A 23,036-nucleotide genomic window follows, 5' to 3' on the forward strand; every position below is an offset into this window, starting at 1 on the left:
TGCAAGCAACCACCCTCATTCTTCATCAACTGCCTACCCTCCTAAACCCCTGATTTTTTCTTGATATATATATATATATATATATATATATATATATATATCTATATATATCTATATATATCTATATATATCTATATATATCTATATATATATCTATATATACACACATATATTTGTGCATGTGTGTATATGGATATATATGTATGTACATAATGTACTTGCACATATATACATTGGTCACAAGCATGTGTGTATGTATGTGTCTGTGTGTATATATATATATATATATATATATATATATATATATATATATATATATATATATATATATATATATATATATATAATTTTGGTGATTGTGCGTATCTCAATATTTTCCTGAAGGGGTCATTTGGGTGAATGCTTCATTTACGGACATGTGTATAACATGTAGTAATGAAGATGTTGGTACGGAAATAATGGAAACTCTTCAGCTCAGTCCCATAGTGCTACTGTCTTAGGTAAGCTTGGCCTTGGGGGTGCCACTGTGATGCAGTGTTTCCACCCGGGAAAGGACACGTGCAAAAAGACAGAGCCTGGGTCAGTCTGGGTCTTTTCACATGTTGTCTTGGTGTAGCTCTCCACTCAGTCCCCCTCCCTTCAGGTGTGGTCAGTGTACGTAGGTGAGGGTAGTAAATGTATGAAGATGAGGGCAGCAATTAGTGAGTTTGATGCACAGGGTCGGTGGATCTACAATCTGCCATAACAGCATCACCGTGGAAGATGTTCATCTGTTCAGAGGGGATGGCGTTCACCTGAGGAGGGCATTGCGTTGTTCTTGACCGACCTCCAGAATGGCGTGAGGAGAGTTATGCAGGATTGCCAACATGCAGCTTGTGAGAAGAATGGAAAATACCCATGACCAAGTAGGACAAGTATAGTAAGTAAAACACTATTATGAAATATGTTGTGTAAAATATATTTCTCTGAGTTTGGCAAATAACTGTGGTAAGGAGCTGGTGAGGATGCTGAGAAAGAACCGTTTTAGGAGAGTGCTACCACATACAATGTACTATGTCAGTGACCATCCTGCAATACTCCATTTTTTTAGTCTGCTTTTATCAGGCATGTGTAGAGTTAGATGACAGGAAGGGCTTACAAATACAGAAATTGATCCCTTAGGTCCATTGCCGAATGGACACATGTAAGGAGAAAAGGCATAGGTAAGGCAGACTGCTGACACAAAAGGAGGTTGTGAGACTGCAGTGTTATCGGCTGTCTGAGTGGGTAGCCAGCACAGTTATCAGACTGATGAGATGGCCTTGCCTACCACTGTCCCATGCCTGTCCTGAGTTCATTAGTGGAGTGGTGGTCCTTTCCTTGCTTTTTCTCTTTAAATGTGCCCATTCAGCAGTATGTTGGCTACACCAAGAATGTGTATATTCACAATCATGTGTCTACATGGTAAAACAACTTCTTCTGAATGCTGTACATATATCAGCTTTGTTAGGACTTAGGTTATGGAAATTTATGATTTTTTCATATTTTGGTAAATAACTTTGCAAGGGAGCATCTGAATGTGCCAAGTAATACCTCATTCTGAAAATGGTATTGATAGTTCTAACATGGGAAAAGAATGGTGCCTGTATGTTGTATTCATATGCAGATATCAAAGTTTGTTTCGGACTTAGGTTATGGAAATTATGATTTATTTTAATATTTTGGTAAATAACTTTACAAGGGAGCATCTGAATGTGCCAAGTAATACCTCATTTTGAAGATAGTGTTACTCCTTACAACATGGTAAAAGAACTGTGTCTGTGCAGTGTACACATGTACAGATATCAGTTTGTTTAGTCTTGTATGATTATGAAAATTATGCATTTACAATACTTATTATACTCATATCTTTGCAAGGGAAGATGGTGATCACACAAATGATGCATCATTTTGAAGCTGACATTCAGATGCACAACTTCTACACTGATATGTAGGCTCTGTCTGTTACAGGTGATGAGATATTATGCTTTGATAATTTATCAGTTATGAGAAATAATATATTAGCTACCATATAGGTGGCAATCCACTAAGCACAGAAGAGGTTATCAGGGACCTGGGGACCCAGGTTGACAGTGGCCTTTCTTTTGACACTCACGTTGCTAAAGTGGTTAGAAAGACCTTCTACATTGCCCACCTGATCATGAAGGGATTCACATCCAGATCTAGTGAGGTCATTGTTCCCCTGTACTCTTCACTTATCAGACCAATGATAGAGTACAATGCCCCATTCGGGATGCATCTCACCAGACATCTGCAGCAATTGGAGACCCCAAAAGTTCCTCACCAAAAGGATAAAGGGACTCCAAAATCTGTCATATGCTGCCAGATTGAAAAAACTCCAGCTCTATTCAGTCGCATACCGTCTGCTCAGAGGTGACATGTGCCTGACATACAAGGCCATGTCCAACCCGGAATTAATGGACATGCTCCACCTCAAAAAATCCAAATCCACCAAAACCACTAGGAGCAAGCGACTTAAACCTTAGCACAGATATAAATAGGACGTGCTGGAGGGATAGATTCATCACTCAGAGACTCCCTATGCTGTGGAATAAAATCCCGGTCCATGTGAGGCAGAGCACCTCGCTGGCTCTGTTCCAGAGAAATCTTGATCTGTGGATGGGAGATCGTAGGTTTACCCTGGGAATCATCTCTGTGTCACTGCTGGACAGAGGCGCAACAAACTAATGGGCACAGTATTTTTTCATATAAGGGGTGGCGTAAGCCACAAAAATTTGGGCTAGGCCTATAAATGCCTTAGGGCAGATAGCCTAGTATAAACCTATGAACCTATTAATCATATTTCTGTGAATATCTCAATAAAGGAGCATCCCACAGTAATGGTTAAGGTATCATTTTAAAGATGACATTCATATTAACAAATTAAATTCAAATTGTATGGGTCTGCATGGTACATTGACCAAGATATTGTGCTTTGCTTTTCCAAAAGGGTAAAAAATATGCACATCAGCAGCCTTTTTTGCCAAATATTTAATAATGACTTTGACGTGCACTATCAACATTTACACTGTTGGGAAGGTCAGAGTCTGCTGAACAACTTTCGCGTTTACATTTTTAGTCTAGCTCTTATAATTAAAGAGTTATGAACATTTGTTTTCTGTATGGTATTACAAATTGATTTTCTGAAAATGAGCTCAGGCTGCACTGTTGTTCCTATGGTGGAATTAAGCAGGCAGCTTTTCCTGAGCTGCTCCGGAGTGAATGAGTTAAGGACCTGGGTATATGGGGTAGATCCAGCTTTGAGTTTTTCTAATCATATCAACCAACTGGGTAATGACAGTTACAGAAAAAGAAGTTATGTTCTTACCATAACGTTCCACCTGAGTAGTAGCCTTCATTCTTCTGCACATATAGGTATACGGATCTGATTCGGATCCGAGCCAACAAAAACTTTTCAAGCATCAGCTCCGAGCTCCAAGCTCCTCCCCTACCTATATTACCTCACTTCCTCCTATCTAGCCCCAAATAGAGTTTGCTGTCACTAAAAAGCGACATAACCAAAAACCCTAAACAGGAAAACCTGAAGAGTGAGGGACGGAGGGAGGGAAAGTGCAGAAGAATGAAGTCTACTACTCAGATGGAACATTATGGTAAGAACATAACTTCTTTATCTGAAGTAGTCAACTTCATTCATTCTGCACATATGGGACAAAGTCCCCAGCTACTAGAATTCCTGGGAGGCCCTTATGGAAGGATATTTCTGAGCACGGCACTGCCAAAGGATGCTCTCCCTCTAGAAATAAGATCCAATTTGTAATGAGAAATGAATGTGTGCGAATTTGCCCAAGTCGCTGCTGCACAAATATCATCTAATGAAACTCTCAACCAGAAAGCTGCAGAAGTGGCCATAGCTCTAGTGGAATGAGCTTTCAATACACCAGGAGGAAATAACCCTTTGTCCTTAAAGACCTGCACAATACACAGGGTAATGCACCTTGCGCTGAGGACACTTTCAAAACTGCTTTGCCCAAAAATGGTTTAGAAAAAGAGACAAACAACTGATCCGACTTCTGGAAGGGTTTAGTCGCATGGAGGTAAAAATGAAGCTGTCTATGGACATCCAACAAATGAAGCTTACATTCACCTCTATTCGGAAAATTTGGGAAGACTGGCAAATTTATGGATTGATTAATATTGGCTGCTGAAAACACTTTGGGAAGAAAAGAAGGGTTCGTGCACAACAAAACCTTATCCTTGTGAAAAACCAAACAGGGGGGCAAGGAGGATAATGCCTGCAACTCAGAAACTCTCTTAGCCGAAGTGATGGCGACCAAGAATACTGTCTTCCATGACAAGAACTTCATCTGAACTGAACCGGCTGGCTCGAAAGGGGGAGAGGACAAGGCCTGAAGGACTAAAGTCAAACCTCAGGGGGCATGGTTTCTTTAACTGGAGGTCGCAATAAAAAAGTGCCCTTCAGGAAGGCTTAACAGAGTTTGGCCAAAGCAACCTTATTTTCTCCCACATGAAAATTAGAGATAGCTGCCAGCTGAACCTTGATGGTGGAAGCACTACAGCCTGACTGAAAAATCTGCCAAAAAATCCAGTATGACTGGAACAGGGGCTGTAAACGGGTTCTGAATGCGCTGAGAGGCCCAAACGCAAAAATGTTTCCACTTGCTATTGTACAGTTTCCTAGTGGAGGCCTTAAGAGAAGCTACCAGAATATTCTTAACAGGAGACGTAAGTTCGGGAGTCCTGATGATCATGGGAACTGGAGCAGCCAAGCAGTCAGCTTGAGACTGTCCAGGTTGGGCAAGGGCAAGCCCGATGGGTGAGAAATTAGATCCGGACATGGATCTAGAGCCCATGGAGAGGCCAACAGGTAAGACCATAGGAAGGGAAACCACACTTGACGCGGCCAGAAGGGAGCTATGAGAATTACTTTGCACTGCAGCCGGGCAAGCTCTCTGAAGGAACTTCGGAATCAGAGGTAACGGGGGATAAGCATACAGTAGCCCAGGAGGTCAAGCATGGACTAGAGGGGGGGGGATCAGAGCGAAGAAATTGCTGCTCTTCACGTTGGAAGGAGATGCGAAGAGATCGCAGCAAGGTTGACCCCAAACACGAAAGATCTTCTCCGCCACTGATTGTTTCAGGGACCACTCGTAGGGAAGAAGGACAGCCCTGCTGAGAATCCGCCAGAATACTGGAGCGTCCCGGGATATGCATTGCTACAAGAAACCCCCTGGTGGATATGGCCCACTCCCAAACTCTCATGGCCTCGCGATAAAAGGGGTAGGATCGGGTCCCTCCCTGTTTTTTTATATACCAGACTACAGACATGTTGTCTGACTGAATGGCTATCGTCCCTGGAGGTAGGACCAGGTGGAAGGCTCTCAATGCTAACAAAACTGCCCTAATTTCCAGGACGCTGATGTGTAGCTTGGTCTCTGGAGGGGACCGCGTGCCTTGGACCATTCTTTCTGGGAAGTGCCCCCCCACCCGAGCTGGTAAGCGTCAGTGGTCACCGTGGATTGAGCCTGATGGGCTAGAAAGCTGCGCCCCGCAAATATGTCCGCAGAGTGAAGCCACCACAGGAGCGCCATTCTGCATGCCCAATTGATAGGGATGTGGAAACTCATCGGAAGGTCTAGCCAGGACCATTGGACTGCCAGATTCCACTGAAGGACTCATGTGAAGATGTGCAAGAGGGAGTATAGAGATTGCTGCTGCCATGGAACCCAGGGCCATGAGAACATCGGCTGCTGTGATGTCCACGTGATCCAAGATCACAGAAACATGGAGTCTGAGATTCGCTGCCCTTTCCGGAGTGAGAAAAATCTTTGAATCGAATCCAACCAAGCCCCGATGAAGTCTATGATCTGAACCGGAGTCAGGTGGGACTGGCTGAGGTTGATCGAGATGCCTAACCTGTGAGCCAGACCAAGGAAGTAGTGTAGGGCACGATACAGGAGACGTTTGGTGGATGCAGCGAACAGCCAGTCGTCTAGGTAGGGGAATACTTGAATGCCCTGAAGTCTCAGGTGAGCCGCTACAACCGCCATAACCTTGGTAACACCATGGGGGCTGTGGCAAGACCAAAGGGTAGGCCCCTGAACTGAAAGTGACTGGCCCCTAGCCAAAAGTGGAGAAACCTCCTGGAGCTCTTGTGGACCTTGATGTGATAGTAAGCGTCCTGGAGGTCTAATGAGCACATCCAGTCGCATTCAATCAGAAACGGTAGAATGGACTGTAGAGTGACCATCCAGAATTTCTGTTTCTCTACCGACAGGTTGAGGATAGACAGGTCCAGAATGGGCCTGAGGTCCCCCGTCTTCTTTGGCACTAAAAAGAACCTGGAGTAGATGCCTGATCTGGATTGATCTGGGGGGACTGGCTCGATGGCTCATTTTTTAACAGCTTCGAAATCTCTAAAGCTGCAGCCTCCCTGTGAGTGGGTGGGACATCTGGAAGGCGAGCTGGAGTTATGGGATGTGAAATGAAGGGGATAGAATATCCTCTGGATATGATGTTTAACACCCAGCGGTCTGCAGTAATGGACTCCCATGCCGCTGGATGTAAGGAAAATCTTCCCCCGACTGCCTCCAGAGTAGAGCAGCTGGGCAAACCCTCAGGGTTGCTGAGCGGGGGTCTGTCGGAAAAAGGTTCCCTAGACCCAAAGTTTCTGGGACCCCCTCTGCCCCTGGGGCGGCGTCGGTCTTGTCCCCCTCGGCCTCTGGGGGACGAATACTCTTGAGTGTCACGAAAGGACTATCATTTCCAGAATCACATCTTCTTTTGCCCCTTTTGGTTCCTGGAATAGGACCTCTGGGAGTTAGAGAAGCGGATTCTGACGGCCGACAAAGTCTTTCCGTCCTTCTCACTCTGGGTTAGTGTGTCACGTACGGTCTTCCCAAAGAGGAATGATCCATCGAATGGGGCACTGATGAAAGATGCCTTAAAGGGGACCGCAAACTGACACAGCCTGATCCAGGCGTGTTGCGTCAAAGCAACGCCTGTACCTGCAGCTCTTGCGGCACCCTCCGTGGCATGAGAGGAGACGCATAGAGGTATTACTCACTGATTTCAGCGTAGTCATCTTGGCAGTAAAGGACTGCTTGTCCTGCTGCGACAGATTCCGGGGGCGACTCAGCTCAGATATAAGGTCTCGCTACAGTCGAATGACATTTGCCAAGTAATTCAGCACACGAATAGAAAATGTCGCTGATGAGTACATGCGCTTCCCAAAACGATCCATCGACCTGGACTCCTTGTCCGGTGGATGAACCGAGGAACTCTCCTGTGCTAGTTCCTTCTTTGTGGCAGCTGCAACCACCAAAGCATCTACCGGGACTCCTCTGGACCATGCCTGCCTGTCCGATGGCAGAGAAAGAATTTTGTCTGGCCTTTTGGGGATAGGCTCTGCGGTGTCAGGATCCTTCCATGCCTTAGTGGTGATGAGGTCCACCAAAGGGTCAGCTGGTGGAGAGACCCAGGAAGTAGATGGGCCCGCACCAAAGGCATCCAGGAATACAGACTCATCCGCAGAGGGTTTGGGAGCTGACCAACCTCCTCTTTGGTGGAGGATCTCCATAATGTCTCCAAACGAGACGTCCTCGGGAGGTGATCTGGGGGAATCCTCTCCTATACCCAAGTCCGTATGAGTTGCAATGGACTCAAGGGAGTCCAAGTGCCTCCTCTTGCACTTACACTTATGAGATTCCTCTCCAGTGCGACTCTCTGGAGAGGATTCGTAAGCCTCCGGGGGTTCCCTGAGGGGAATGACCTGGAGCCGCCTTGGCACTGGCTATCCCTGAGACAGGGCAATGGGAGCAGAATCCAAAATCAGGGGGGTCTGGGCCAGATCCGAGGATGTGAGTTGTGGTCTCAACCCCTGGGAGAGGACCCTTTCCACTGTCACGAATGCCGATGGAGAGCACGCCTCCATAAAACGTAAGGAAGAGGCTCTCTCCAGCACCAAAGCCGGAACCGGAGCCAACTGCGGGGTAGTCCAGGCGCCGAGGGTGGGATCAAAAAGAACAAGATCCCGACTCTCGGGTCCGACTCCATGACCACGGCTCCAAGAGTCCCCTGGATCAGAGATCAGATCCGAGGAACTCAAGGTGACGGCCGGCGTCGAGGAAACAAAACCCATCAGTGCCGCCCCCATGGCTCCGAAAGGTCTCAGACCCGAAAACCCCAAAGCATCGGGTCGGATCGGGGAAGGAGCAATAGGGTGGAACATAGTAGCAGAAGAACAACCCTCACCAATGGGAGAGGGTCCTGGTAAGACCCCCATCTGAATCTGGTTCTGGATGAACCTCCTCATCAGCCTGTTTATATCAAGTTCGTATACACTCTGAGTCGATCTGGAGGAAGTGACCGACTCGGGTCTGGGTCAGATCAGAGGGGAGTGCCTCGGCTTCGATGGCTCCGTCGAGAAACGGGGAGAGTGGAGCCAAGGAGAATGAGACCTAGATATTTTAGCAGAGAGACTGGAAAAAAGACTCCCTGTCTGGAGACCTTTTCCTGGGCCTCTCTCTTTATGGCGCCTTTCTTTCTCCCTTTTGTCCCTACCTCTCTGGGACTACTCTGAAGAAGCAGGCCTGGCGGGAGGTTGAGTCCCTGCCTGCACAGAGTCACTTGCTGGAGAAGAAACCGAGGCAGACTCCAGGGCAGAAGCAGGTAGCAAGCCTTTGGCCACAAACTTAGCCAGACGATCCTTCAACGCCCTTGGGTTAAACCCCGAACAAATGTCACAGGATACTGACAGAGGGGCGACCCCTAAACATAGAACACACAGAGTGTGGCCATCGGCTGGAGAAAGCTTATGACCACACTCTGAGCACTTTTTGAAGAGAACCTTAGTCTGTTCAGTCATAACAATGACAGAAAAAGCCCTAAACGGACCACACGCACACTAAACCAGGATGGGCCTAGGCGGGAACCAGAACACAAAACTACCACTGGAGAAAACAAACTAAAAACTTTTTTTTTTTTTTTTTTTTTTTTAAATAACACGATGACCAAATGTGATGTAAAGGAGGAAAAAGGGAAGGAATTCACACTCAACAAATAGCAAAAAGTACCAAAAACCTTACCACCTAGCTAAGAGCTCAGAGACCACGATGCTGACTCAGAGCGGCAAACGAGATCTGGGGCTAGATAGGAGGAAGTGAGGTAATATAGGTAGGGGAGAAGCTTGGAGCTGATGCTTGAAAAGTTTTTGCCGGCTCGGATCCAAATCGGAACCATATACCCATATGTGCAGAATGAATGAAGTCAACTACTTCAGATCTATAGGTTGTATAAGGTTCAAAGGTGTGTAGTAGGCTGATGGCCCTGGGGCCTTTACAAGCCTAAACATAGGATTACCCTGGCATTGTATCACCCGACTTTAGTTCCCAGTGCCTCTGTCAAGTAGAGCCACTGGAGTTATCCCCGGGGTGAATTTTCTACTTCCCATCCACTCAAGATTTCTCTTGAAGAGGGGCAGCGAGGTGCTCTGCTTGACATGTATGGGAAGTCTATTCCATAGCATGGGTAGTCTCTGGTTTATGAACCTGTCCCTCCAGTATTTTGTTGACTGTGGTAATGAGGTTGATGTCTCTGGAGCATGTGGTGTGGAGGGATTGGGATTTCTTTAGGTGCAGCATTTTTAACAGAGATGGGTCAGTCATGACTTTGCAAGTCAAGCAGAGATCGCCTTTAAGTAGGCAATATGAGAGAGAATAGTTGGAGTTATTTTTTAATCTGTCCATATAGGACAAGTGTTTAAAGCCTAGGATCCTCAAGTTGTTGCAGGTGTCTAGTGAGGTACGTGCTAAATGGAGCCTTGTACTCGATTGGCCTAATGAGGGAAGAGTAGAGGGAGACATTGACCTATTTTTCCCTGATGCAAAACCCTTCGCAATGAAATGTGCCACATAGGACTTTCTGACCACAGTGGCAATGTGGTGATCAAAAGAGGCTGCTGTCAACCTGTGTTCCCAGACCTCTTATAACACTTTGATGGTAGTCCACTGAACACAGAATATGGTAATTCATGGAAACTGGGTTTTTCCCAAAGGGGATGACAAAACATTTTTTGGCATTGAGCTTAAGGCCATGGTTCTGACACCAGTCATTGGTCTCAGTGAGGCCATTCTGTAGGATGTCACCACCACTTGGGGAGTTAACAACTCCCAACTTGCAATAGTCTGCAAACGTGGTCAGCCGGAGTCCCTTTGTGTTGGCCTGGACTTCAGAGAAGTAGATACCAAACAGGAGAGGACCCAGGCCCAAACCCTGTGGGACTCCACTCATGACTAGTCGGCAGTCTAACTTGGAGTCAGGTGCTTTCACACTGTGGGTTCTGTGAGCCAGTTTGCAACCCACCTAGTGATACAGGGGTTGATGCCTACATTAGTGAGTTTTTCTGTGATTCCCGAGTGGGGAATGGTATCTAAGGCCTTGGCCAGATCAAGGCAGCCTGTATGAACCACCTTGCCTTCATCCACAGCTCTGGTGACTTGACTCAAAGTCGTCGACCAAGTTGAGCAGGCATGATGTACCCTTCACAAAACCAAGCTGTGTGGGATCCAGAGTTTGGAGATTCTCTATATCCTTGTTTATTAGGTCCATGATGATGCATTCCATAGCTCTGCATATCAGACTAGTCAGGCTAATGGGGCGATAGTTCCCAGGGTTTGTAGTCACTCCCTTTGTGGAGAGGGATGACTGTAGCAGTGCGCCATTAGACAGGGACAAAGCCTGAAGTGTGACTGAACAGGTCACACACAGGTGAGGTGCCAGTTCAATCTGTAGTTCATGTAGAACACAACCAGGGATATTGTCAGGTCCCATAGAAGCTGTATTCTTGGCCTTGGACAGTGCTGTTTTAACCTGTGCAGCAGTAATACTGGGTGCCTGGCAATCTACTGGTATTGTGATTGGTCCTTGGGGGGGGGGGGGTAAAGTTGGCACTGAATCCGTTAGCCAGTATATTGGCAATATCTGCTGGCTCAATATAGGAGGTACCTTTGTACCATAGCTCAGAGCAAATCTGGATATTGCTGTGGAGATTCTTTACATAACTATAGAAGGCCTTGTGGTTAATCTTTACTATCTGCTGCAATTCTGTTTTCATAGCTAGCTGTAGGGGATTTGATGAGGGATCTCAACTTTTTGTTGAGGCTAATGGAGTTTTTCCAGTCTTGGGACTTCACTTTATTCTGCATCAGTTTCCTCCTTCTGTTGTATACTTTATTGCAGGGGACCCCCAAATTGGCTTCCATTTTTTTTTTTTTTTTTTTTTTTTGGGGAGGAGAGCATCTTGGTTCTATTGGGTATGCCAAGATCCACACATTTGTGTATGGTATGCCCAAAGAGACACCTTATAAAAAGATTTATACAATCTAGGAAATCTAAAATGATGGAAGTCATTGCTTATAAGTTGCATTAAACTCAAACTTGATTATGGAATAACAATATGGAAACCCTATAATAAAAAGTACAGTTTTGTACCTACCATAAATGTAGATGTTGGTGTTCACACTGCTGCAGTCATTACATTTGGGTTATCCTGCCGCCAGGCGGTCCCGCAGTCGGACAGAGTTCCAAAGTCTTGGTCCGGCGTCGGTTGCGGTCACCTCCTCCCTGAGGTCAGGGGTATATAAGATGCATCAGACACCAGTTTCTTCAGTTTTTCTTGCCCCAGATGTCAGGTGCCCCCCAAGCAGGTAGGCAATGCATATTGCTAATAAAAAATATACATATAAAAAAAAAATACCTATAGTTACAACCAAATACACCACAAAGGTTGTATAGGATAGAAAGGTATAGATAAGTCCAGCTACTTCAGAGGGGATGGAGGGAGGGTAACCTGGACTGCAGCAGTGTGAACACTCTGACATCTACATTTATGGTAGGTACAAAACCGTACTATGTTCATTGTGTTGCACTGCTGCAGTCATTACACTTGGGTAGAATCCCAAAGCTAAGGTTGTATGGCTGGTCTATAGAGAGTTAGGATTGGCTATGAGGCCCTGCAGAACTGCAGTAGCAAATCCTGCACTGGATTTAGAGTAGAGAGGCAAGTGGTAATGCTTGGTAAAGGTGTGCACTGAACTCTAAGTTGCAGCCTCCAAAATTTCCTTGGTAGGTACTCCTCTGAGGAAGGCTGTTGAAGTGGCTGTTGCCCTGGTGGAATGTGGCCTAATGTCATTAGGGACTGATTTTCCATGCTGTGTGTACAAGTAATGAATACAGTGTCCTATCCATTTGGAGGTGGTCTGCTTTGAGATGGCCTTACCCTGTGATCCTGCAGCATATGCTACAAACACAGTTGCTCAGTTTTCTTGAAAGCTTTTGTTTTGTCCAAGTAGAAGCTTAGCTGCCTGTGTATGTTCAAAGAGTGCAGAAGTTTCTCCCCTTTATTCTGGGGATTTGGATAAAAAGTTGGCAAATGGATGGTTTGGTTGAGAGCCACACTAAATACCACCTTTGGCATAAAGGTAGGGCTTGTCCTTAAAGAAACCCTGTCCTGATGAAAAATTATAAAAGGTTCCACTGCCATTAATGCCTGTAGCTCTGAGACTCCTCATGCTGAAGTTACTGCCAGGAGCAGAGCTGTTTTCCATGATAAAAATTTTAGATCGGCTGTATTGGCTGGCTCAATGTGGCAGGGTCAGCTTTTCCAAAACGAAATTGAGGTCCTAAGTTGGTGTTGGTGCTCTCCGGGGCAGTCTTATGTTTTTAGCCCCTCTGAGGTACTGCTTTAGCAAGGGATGAGAGAATAAAGGAGGATCCATGTTGTAATGTGCTGAGATGGCAGAGGCGTGGATCTTAACTGATGAGAAGGATAGGCCTTTGTCCAGCATCTCAGTTAAGTACTGTAAAATCTGAGGAATGTTTGGGACAAGAGGGTCAAGGCTTTGAGCCTAGTTCCAGGCACAGAATCTCTTCCATTTTTCTGAGTAAGCTTTCCTGGTGCCAGGCCTCCTGGCCACCAAAATGACATCCATAACAGCTTTAGAGAGAGGTGTTGCCTGTTTGACTAATGAATCTGCCATGCAGCCAGGTTTAGGGTTTTGAGCTGGCCATGCAGGATCCGATTGTTTTGTTGAGTCAGAAGGTGTGGAATTTGAGGCAAAATCCATGGTGGGCCTTGAGCTAAGTTCTTTAAGATTGGGTACCAGTGCTGGCGTGGACAGTCTGGAGCATTCAGGATCATCTGTGTTTTTTCTTGTCTGGCTTTTAGGAGTACCTTTTAAAGGAGAGGCAGTGATGGGAAGGCATAAACTTTTAGGCTTTTCCAGCTGAACGAGAGAGTATCCACTTTCCATGCTTTTCTTTCCTGGCAGGAATTGTGCTTGCAGATGAACTTGATACATTAGAGCTGTGTTCCACAAGGTCATGGCTTGCCTGCATAGGGGATAAGAATGAGTGCCCCCTTGTTTGTTTATGTACCACATTACTGTGGTGTTGTCTGTCTTTAATAATAATTGTCCTGGATGCAGAAGGTCCTTGAAAGCTGTTAGGGCATTTTGAACAGCCAACATCTCTTTGATTGATGTGAAGATGCATCTGGTCTGTGGTCCACTTGCCCTGAATGCATTTTCCTGCCATGTGTGCTCCACAGGCGTAATCCGAAGCATCTGCTGTTAGAGTCTGCCTGGCTGTGGGTAGGGTAAAAGGCTGACCCTTGTTTAGATGACATGCCTGTGCCCACCATCGAAACTCCTGTTGTAGGCAGGGAATCATTGGTATTACTGCTTCTAAACTGTGAGTGTTGAGTCCAAACACTTTAGGTACCATTGTAATTTCCTCATATGCAGTCTGGCATATGGTATGAGTAATATGCAGGATGCCATGAATCCCAGGGCCTGCAGAATTTTTTTGCAGGGAGATGGGACTTTTTTGCCAGTAACTGAAAATATTGAGTTAATTGAATTTGTTTGTCTGGCGTGAGATAAGCCATCTGGGCCATTGTATTTAAGTTGGCACCCAGGAATGTAATCTGTTGTGAGGGCACTAGTTTTGACTTCTTTTCGTTTACTGTGTACCCTAGAGAAATTCGCAACCTTTTTACAAACACCAGATGCTGTAGAAGAATGTTCTTTGTCTCTGCTTGAATAAGGCAGTCGTCCAGGTATGGATATATTTGAATTCCTTTTTGTCTGCAAAATGCAATTACTGGTGCCAGGCACTTTGTAAAGACCCTGGGCGCAGTAGATAAGCCAAAGGGCAGTGCAGAGAATTGCTAGTGCATTGTACCAGCTTTGAATCTGAGGTATCTTCTGCAATTTCGTCTGATAGGGACATGCAAGTATGCCTCTGAGGTCCAGAGTAACAAGCCAAGCCTTTTTGCCCAGCATGGGTAGAAGCTGCTGTAATGTCAACATTTTGAATTTCGGAATATCCATGTAAGTATTTAGAACTGAAAGGTATGGGCCTCCAGGCCTTGTCCTTTCTGGGGACCGAGAAGAGTCTTGAGTAAAATCCTTGTCCTTGTTCCTGTTGTGGTACTTTTTGAATAGCTCTCATGTCCATGAGGGCTAAAATCTGTGTGCCTCTGCCCATTGATTTTGTGGCAGGTCTGGCATTCCTTTTAGCCTTGGTAAAGTAGGAAAGTGGAACCTGTAACCTTGAGACAGGATATTCAGAACCCATTTGTCTTGGGTGATTGTATGCCAGTTTTGAGAAAAAAGTGCTAGTTTTACCCCTAAGGGGGCTACCAAGAGGGAAGTGCTTGGCGTACGAAGGGGGAAGTCATTGGGACTGTTTCCTGTAAGGTTGAGACTTATCCTCACCTCCTTTCGGGGTTGAGGTGCCCCACTGTTGTTGTCTGTTAGAGCCTTGGGGTTGTGATCTGCCTCTTGGGCGTCTGTATCTGCCTCTCTGTGGCCTGACACTGGAAAGGACCAATTCTTTGTTGGCCAATTTCTGCTAAATCGAGGTGGCTGCACCTGTGAGAAATCCTTGACTGTTTGCATAGACTTAGCTTTACCCTCTATTTTCTTTAACACCTCTTCTGCCTTAACACCAAACAAGGTATCATGCTGTAAAGGAGCATCCAATAATTTTGCCTTAACATGATCAGGTCAACTCTGTTCTTTTAACCAAGCATGTCTTCGAATCACAGAACCTGTAACGGCAGCTCTACAAGAGGCCTCTAAAGAATCAAAACCACATTGCAGAGTATGTTTTCCCACCTGTTTAACTGCATGCAATAAATCCTGCATTTCTTCACAATCAGGAGCTTCGGAGCTTACAAGCATTTTCTGTTTTAACTGAGCCATTAAATATGGTTGGTAGTTAAGCATGTGAAACTGGCAATTTAAAGCCCTTACTGCTAAAGTTGCAGACGTGTAAACTTTCTTCCCCCATCTATCCAAAGCTCTGGAATCTCTGTCAGAGGGTACTGGATTTTTTGCAATAGAAGCCTTAACCCCTTTTGGACCCTGGGAAATAGTTTCTGGATCAGCAGAAGGGTTTTTATAAAGAAACTTGTGAGTGTCAGGGACTCTACAGTACCTATCTGGCTTGGCTGGTGCAGGGGGCAAAGAATCAGGAGATAAGCTGGATTCAGATAACACATCATCCACAATATCTAGTACAGGCGGAATAGTCAGGGGCCTGTGCTGAAGCAATAAAAGGAAATCCCCGAGTCTTTTCTTGGATTCTGAATAATCCTGACTTTCCCAATGGAAATGCTCCCTCATGATATGTAAAGTTTACCCAAAAGAATAATCCTCAGGAGGAGAGGCTGAAGGGATAGATTCTTCAGCATCAGAGTCCACATAGGGGGGTATGGACTATCCCAGGTCTGAAGAGGAATCAGAGGAAATGGAAACCTGATCAGAGGAATCATAGTCTGTATTCTGCCTAGGCCTTTTCTCAGGAGGGGGATGGGAACCCCGGATTAGAGTAATGAGGTCTTCGGCCATTTTAAGCATCTGTTTCTTAGGCATGGAGGACTGTCCAGGAGAATGCTGTACTTACTTCTTTGTCTTTAATGGTACTTTTGTTTTGGCTGTTGCTTTAATGGTAAGTTGTGAAGGTCTGAAAACACCCTCAGAAGCCGATGCCCGCTCAGTGGCTCTGGACCCATCTGAGGGATTACTTTCCATAGGCCCAATACCTTGAGTTTCCAGAAGCCTAGTTGTCTCCACGTGGGAGTCGGAGGCGGCCTGTGGCTCTGAGGTAGCGGGTAGAGGTGCCAGTTCACTCTGTAGTTCATGTAGAACACAACCAGGGATATTGTCAGGTCCCATAGAAGCTGTATTCTTGGCCTTGGACAGTGCTGTTTTAACCTGTGCAGCAGTAATACTGGGTGCCTGGCAATCTACTGGTATTGTGATTGGTCCTGGGGGGGGGGGGGGGTAAAGTTGGCACTGAATCCGTTAGCCAGTATATTGGCAATATCTGCTGGCTCAATATAGGAGGTACCTTTGTACCATAGCTCAGAGCAAATCTGGATATTGCTGTGGAGATTCTTTACATAACTATAGAAGGCCTTGTGGTTATCTTTACTATCTGCTGCAATTCTGTTTTCATAGCTAGCTGTAGGGATTTGATGAGGATCTCAACTTTTTGTTGAGGCTAATGGAGTTTTTCCAGTCTTGGGACTTCACTTTATTCTGCATCAGTTTCCTCCTTCTGTTGTAGAGTTTATTGCAGGGGACCCCCAAATTGGCTTCCATTTTTTTTTTTTTTTTTTTTTTTTGGGGAGGAGAGCATCTTGGTTCTATTGGGTATGCCAAGATCCACATATCTGTGTATGGTATGCCCAAAGAGACACCTTATAAAAAGATTTATACAATCTAGGAAATCTAAAATGATGGAAGTCATTGCTTATTAGTTGCATTAGACTCAAACTTGATTATGGAATAACAATATGGAAACCCTATAATAAAAAGTACAGTTTTGTACCTACCATAAATGTAGATGTTAGAGTGTTCACACTGCTGCAGTCATTACATTTGGGTTATCCTGCCGTCAGGCGGTCCCGCAGTTGGCCAGAGTTCCAAAGTCTTGGTCTGGCGTTGGATGTGGTCGCCTCCTCCCTGACGTCAGGGGTATATAAGATGCATCAGACATCAGTTTCTTCAGTTTTTCTTGCCCCAGATGTCAGGTGCCCCCAAGCAGGTAGGCAACGCATATTGCTAATAAAAAATATACATATAAAAAAAAAATACCTATAGTTACAAGCAAATACACCACAAAGGTTGTATAGGATAGAAAGGTATAGATAAGTCCAGCTACTTCAGAGGGGATGGAGGGAGGGTAACCTGGACTGCAGCAGTGTGAACACTCTAACATCTACATTTATGGTAGGTACAAAACCGTACTATGTTCATCGTGTTGCCTAGTTGTCTCCACGTGGGAGTCGGAGGCGGCCTGTGGCTCTGAGGTAGCGGGTGTCAGGGGCTGCGAAAGCATCTCACTGAGAACCGGCGACTGGCCTAGAAGAGATTTCGTCTGTTTTGGACCTCGGATGCCTGTCTTTATCCTTGTCTTTGCGTTTATTCGGAATTGCAGTCGTCGGTTGATCTGATGGCATAGTATAATTGAACCTTCGGCCAAAGTAGTGCAAAGCAAAATCAAAACGTCTTTTTATAGTGCGTTTGTTAAATCTAGCACAAAACAGACTAGTGACGTCGTGATCAGGGCCTAGGCATGGAATACAGTAAGAATGGAAGTCCTTATGAGGTATTTGCTTCCCACAAGAAATACAATTATTAACTTTTTCTGACATCGGTCTGAGTCAAGAAAAAAGTTTCCCCAACAGGGTACTTAGCTTTATTGCAGACTTCGGATCTGAAATTCGACTTCGAAAATCTCAGGAGTCGGCCGACCGGCACTTGTGAACTGCTTCGGGCACCGCATGGCAAGAAAGACTGAAGAAAATGGCATCGGATGCATCTTATATACCCCTGGCGCACTGACGTCAGGGAGGTGGTGACAGCAACCGACGCCGGACCAAGACTTTGGAACTCTGGCCGACTGCGGGACCGCCTGATGGCAGGATAACCCAAGTGTAATGACTGCAGCAGTGTAACACTATGAACATCAAGCATGAATAAACTGGAAAGAGTACAGCGGAAATATACCAAGTGCATCCATGGATGTGATAATTTAAGTTATTATGAAAGACAAATATTTGAACTTGTATAGTGTCTCATATCTAAGAGGAGATCTTAATCAGGTATATGGGGCATTTAGAGACAACTACCTCCAGGAATGTTTGGGGTTATCAAAAAGTACTGGAGAATCAGACAACCTACGGAGAAGATTCTATTGGAATGAGAAATGTACTAATTGGTTCTCTGACAGAGTAGCTGATGCATGAACTATCTATCGAATTACATTATAGCAAGTACTAGTGTAGATATTTTTAAGAACAGCCTGAACACTTATTATGGGAGCAAGTCTTTTGGTATATTGGCAAGCAAGATGGGCATTAATGCCCATGCTTGAAATATTTTTATGTATGTAACAGTCACCAGTGGAGTCTCACAGGGTTGGGTGCTGGAACTTTTGTTTAGCATTTGCATCTCTGAAGTAAACAAATACCAAAAAGTTTTGCTTGACCAAGTCTGCATATGACTGCAAGCTAGCAGCAGTTGTTGAACCCTCAAATGACTCAGCCATACCACAGGAAGGTTTTCCCACACAAAACTGGTGCCAGAATCAAGGACCAAAACTAAACTACTAAAAAATGCATCTCTGAGAACTACCACACTGAGAATACAACCCTGAGAGTTAATTCAGTTGTTCAGGATTTGAGAGCTTATGTGGACAATGAGCCAACCTTTTTCCACCATCACAGGAAGTCCTTATATATTCTGCAGCTTGAAAACAAAGGATTGTGATTACATCCAGAAATGTTGTTATTGCTCCTTAACTCAGCCAACATTATACTGATCATGGAGTACACCACCTTCTTTGGCATGTACCTGTCCAGACGCATGCAAATGGTATGCCCAAAAGAGATACCTTACTAAAAGGACCCTATAGACTGCCAACAGGTGACTAGTGTCTGGCATACAAGGCATCCTCTGACCCAATACTGGTAGACCTACTGCACAACAGCAAGTCAAATGGCATTAGAAATACTGTAGTCCAGGAATTAAAATCTCTTCTGTATCACTAATAGAAAAGTTTGGAGGGACAGGTACATCTCAGAGGATACCACTGCTCTGTCCACATTGAGAGGAAACTTGAAGGGTAATAAAAAAAATTTACCTCTGGACTGCTCCCAGTACAGCTAATGGACAGAAGCAGCTCCTAAAGGCTTTCTCATGCATGGGTTCTCTCAAATTATCTTAATTATGATCAGTTATTCTCACTAGGGGTAAAATTTATATACGACAGAATGGGTAAGGCCATTCTAACACTAAACAAGATAGTTTAATTCAAGGACGAAAAGGGTAATTAGCCAAGCTTAAATTACCTGCAAAGGCAGTCTAGTACTTACTATAAACACAAGATGAAATTATCCTTGACCATGACCTCACAGGTGAATCAGACATCTGCCAGATGTGAGGAACCTCCCTCTAACCTGTACACCACTCCACCCAAAGGAGAATACCTCTGGTCAAAGGAAAGATCCTTAACCATGACGTGGATGGTCTTGAGGAAGGAATCTACCCCAACACCTCCAATGATGAGGACCCCAAACCAAAACTTGGACCACCCCAAATGGTGGCTTCAAGCAGAGGGCTGAGCCACTGGCACTGAGGCAATGAAGCAGAGTCACAAAATCCTCCAGAAGTCTGTCAAATGAAACAGATCCAGCAACTCTGGCACTGAGGTAGGTCTACCACTCAGCACCAGAGACAGAGGAACTGGCAGCTAGGCCAGAGGTAAACAGCATTGCTGAGAGAAAAGCCTCAGAAGGAGCAAGGTCTGGGGAGATCTGGCCTGTCCTCTCCACCCCTGGGGTGGGAGATGGGAGGAATGACACCCATATCTACTTCAAGAATGCCCTCATTATGCCATCCAGTTCCAAATCTGACAATCCTGACTGACCCTTAGGGGCCTACAAGGAAACAGAAAAAGGGCAAGAAGGGATCCAGAGTGTCCCTGCTGATTACCTTGTCCAGAATCAAAATGGGGTCCAAGAGGGTTGGGACCAAAGAAAATGGGGGCTGTGGAGCCAATCTAGAAGGTGAAGCTATCTTCAACATTTTAGGACTGATGAAGCCTCATCTGCCATACTTTTACAGGCTTCTTCTCTATTGTTCTTCACCAAGGACATGCAATTGTCTTCTGCCCTCAGTCTTACCTCCCTTAGGATATGGAGGAAGACCACCTTTCTAAACTAACTTGCATTTCCCATCAGAGAGGGCCCTTTGTTCAAAAGGACTTGCATATCTAACAGTCCGCTGTCAAACCTCCCACCATCAGACAGTAAAATACATTTCATAACCGTCTTTGTGGGTGAAGGGATTCTGTGCTCATATTTAGAGCACTTCAAATCTTTCCTGTAAACCATGACTAATGGAAAATGATGCCACAGAGCTAAAGGTCAGTAAACAGATGAACACCAAACAGAGTTGAAAGTAGAGACCTTTGCCTATTAGCTTAAACTTGTAAAAGCCAAGACTAGCCTACGGCTACACAAAGCACACTAGAGAAGCTTTTGGAAAGGACAGCAAAGAAGCTGTGCTTAGAGTTGAATAAAACCCACAGAAGGAAAAGATGTCAGCATTGCACTGACAGTTTTAACTACTCTGAAAGCCGCACAAATGTCTAAATATCGTTTAGAAAACAGACGCAGTGGAGTAAATGGATTTCAATTGCTGACGTGTAGATACATGAAGCTGGGCTAAAAGAACAAGTGCATTGTAGGACGGAAAGGTTTAAGGAGCTTGAGGCTGGTACACTAATTATGCTCAGTGCAGATCCAACAAGCATTTTGAAACCCCAAGTTGATCAAATCTAACTTTGCAAATTCCTGACAGGCTTCAGATAAATAATGGAGGTTTAGGGCTTCTTCACGCAATGGATAACGGCTTGTGCAGGAAATGCCAAAGACTGAACAGAAACACTGTGGGGCAGTGAAAACGGAGGGAGGTTCCTGAAATCTCAAGAGCATCAAAAAGCAAGTTTCACCAACTTAGAGGAAGGATGTACTTTGTCTCAGATCTTGGAGCTTCAGGAAAAACAGAGTTCACAGAGCAGTTTGGACACAATGGAGCCAAAATGATTTCTACGTCATAACACAACATACTGGCATCAGGTGTTGGGTTACTTTTCCCTAGACCCCTTGGGCCAGTAGAAAAGTATCTTTAGGAATGTAAACAAAAATTAAGATGTCACAGCACGCTAGTCTACTGAAGCAACACAATAAGTAATGTCCTACTAATACTTCAGAGCTAACACCCATCTCCTCTCCTCCCAGGGATAGACAAGCACTTTTCTACATTCTTAAGCAGTCAATCAAACCTAGGGCACTTGGCCGATCATCCTTATCCCCCCTCTTACACAATCACAGTCCAGAACAATTTTTTCCCCAATTTAAAATTTTACATTCCTAGTTTATCAAAATCCAAATTCTGAAAGAAGTGTCATTTTGTACAATGCAATTAAAGTAAAGCTTCTTACTTAAAGAGTAAGAGGCCTAGTTATGATCAAGGTGGGTATGCACTCCAAAGGAAAGCCTTTTCTGCAAACAAACAAAGCTTCTGAAACAGATCTGGCCAACACTCCAAAGCATGCATAAATGAAAGCGTGCACATAATAGCAAATTAAAACAATCACTGCACTAAAGTGGATCTTGCTGGCTAAGCAGGTGACATTAGTCAAAAGGAGAATGCCTAATTTAAGGGATGAAAAACCTTTAAATAAAAATCAATAAGGCACATGCATAAAACAAAGTGTAAACTATTTAAAATCTGCACATGTGTGGGGGGTGCAATATGACATTTCAAAAACAGCTTTTCTCGATCTTTAATCTCAATAACAAAAGGCAATCCATAAAAAAAATGGATACCAAAGCAAGGTCAAATAATAAAGAACAGTTGTATCAAGTAAGAAACCATTCTAAGACACTGACAATCAGCAATAGTCATCAATTAAAACACACTTTCCACATATTTTGATGCTTTGTGATCCAGTAATCTAAACTTTGAAAAAATAAGTTTAGCAGCAAGTAAACTGGAAAAAAAGTGCTACTTACCATCAATTCAGCTTTGCATTTTCTTGAACTTCTTCTGACCGGAAAATAGTCAGTAACTTTTCTACTCTTAACACCTCTGTGTTCGCTGCTGAACAAATTCAACAGAACACTTTATTCAGGAAATAACTGGTACACATGTACAATAAAATTACATTCAGATGAAAAAGTGATTAAATGCATTCCTTCAAATTCTCTCCAAAGTTTTCACTTTTTTGTCCAGGGTCTAATGCAGCCTATACACTTAACTACGAGCAACCAACTGTTCACTGTTATTTCCCATTCTGCTGTAGGCGGACTAGGATGCAACTAGATTATGAAGGGGGGGGGGCAGCAAGCAACTGAAGTAAAAAGTTTAGTTATGAAACCCATGCAACCATCACAGGTGGATAAAAATGTGATGAAGGGCGTCTGGGTTACTTCCTCCTTTTGATACAGGCACTATTCACAGTGATTATCCGCCATCACGGACATGTTGTACTTAACACCAATTGAGTCTGCAGCCAGCCAGGTTTAGGCAATAAAAGCATTATATTATATATAAAAATAAATAAAATTAGGACAGGAGTTCCTATCCAATAAAAAGCAATCTCAAAACTCTAAGAAAAAAATCTCTGCTCTTGGGGCAGACACAAATGGTGACTGTGTGATATGGACATGCCATCAAGTAGTCTTCAACAACTACTTTTTAACAGAACTACTAATGGAAGCATACATCTGAATGAGAATCTCAGTTTTCTGTTGCATTTAAAGAAAAAGAATCAGAAAAATTGGTTCTTGGTGTTTCTGAAAACAGAAAGACTTCCAAATTTGTGAAAGTCACCAAGGAATTAACAAAACAAAATTTAAACATTCTTCACTGAAAACA

At 44.4% G+C, this 23,036-nt stretch overlaps 1 protein-coding gene across 9 annotated transcripts in view; it reads right to left on the reverse strand.

Annotated features, from left to right (window-relative positions):
- Nucleotides 1-23,036, reverse strand: part of LOC122799480 (N-lysine methyltransferase KMT5A-like) — an 882,477-nt gene that overhangs the window by 287,320 nt on the left and 572,121 nt on the right. For 8 of the 9 annotated variants that reach the window (XM_044068567.1, XM_044068572.1, XM_044068571.1 and 5 more), the window contains one exon: nt 22,172-22,259. In XM_044068567.1, coding sequence (XP_043924502.1) covers nt 22,172-22,259 — 88 coding nt within the window. The remainder of the gene's footprint in view (nt 1-22,171; nt 22,260-23,036) is intronic. The other variant, XM_044068570.1, reaches the window with a different exon arrangement.

This window comes from Protopterus annectens, chromosome 4.part0 (genome assembly GCF_019279795.1).
Source record: "Protopterus annectens isolate FY-2018-M chromosome 4.part0, PAN1.0, whole genome shotgun sequence".
Lineage (NCBI taxonomy): Eukaryota > Metazoa > Chordata > Ceratodontiformes > Protopteridae > Protopterus > Protopterus annectens.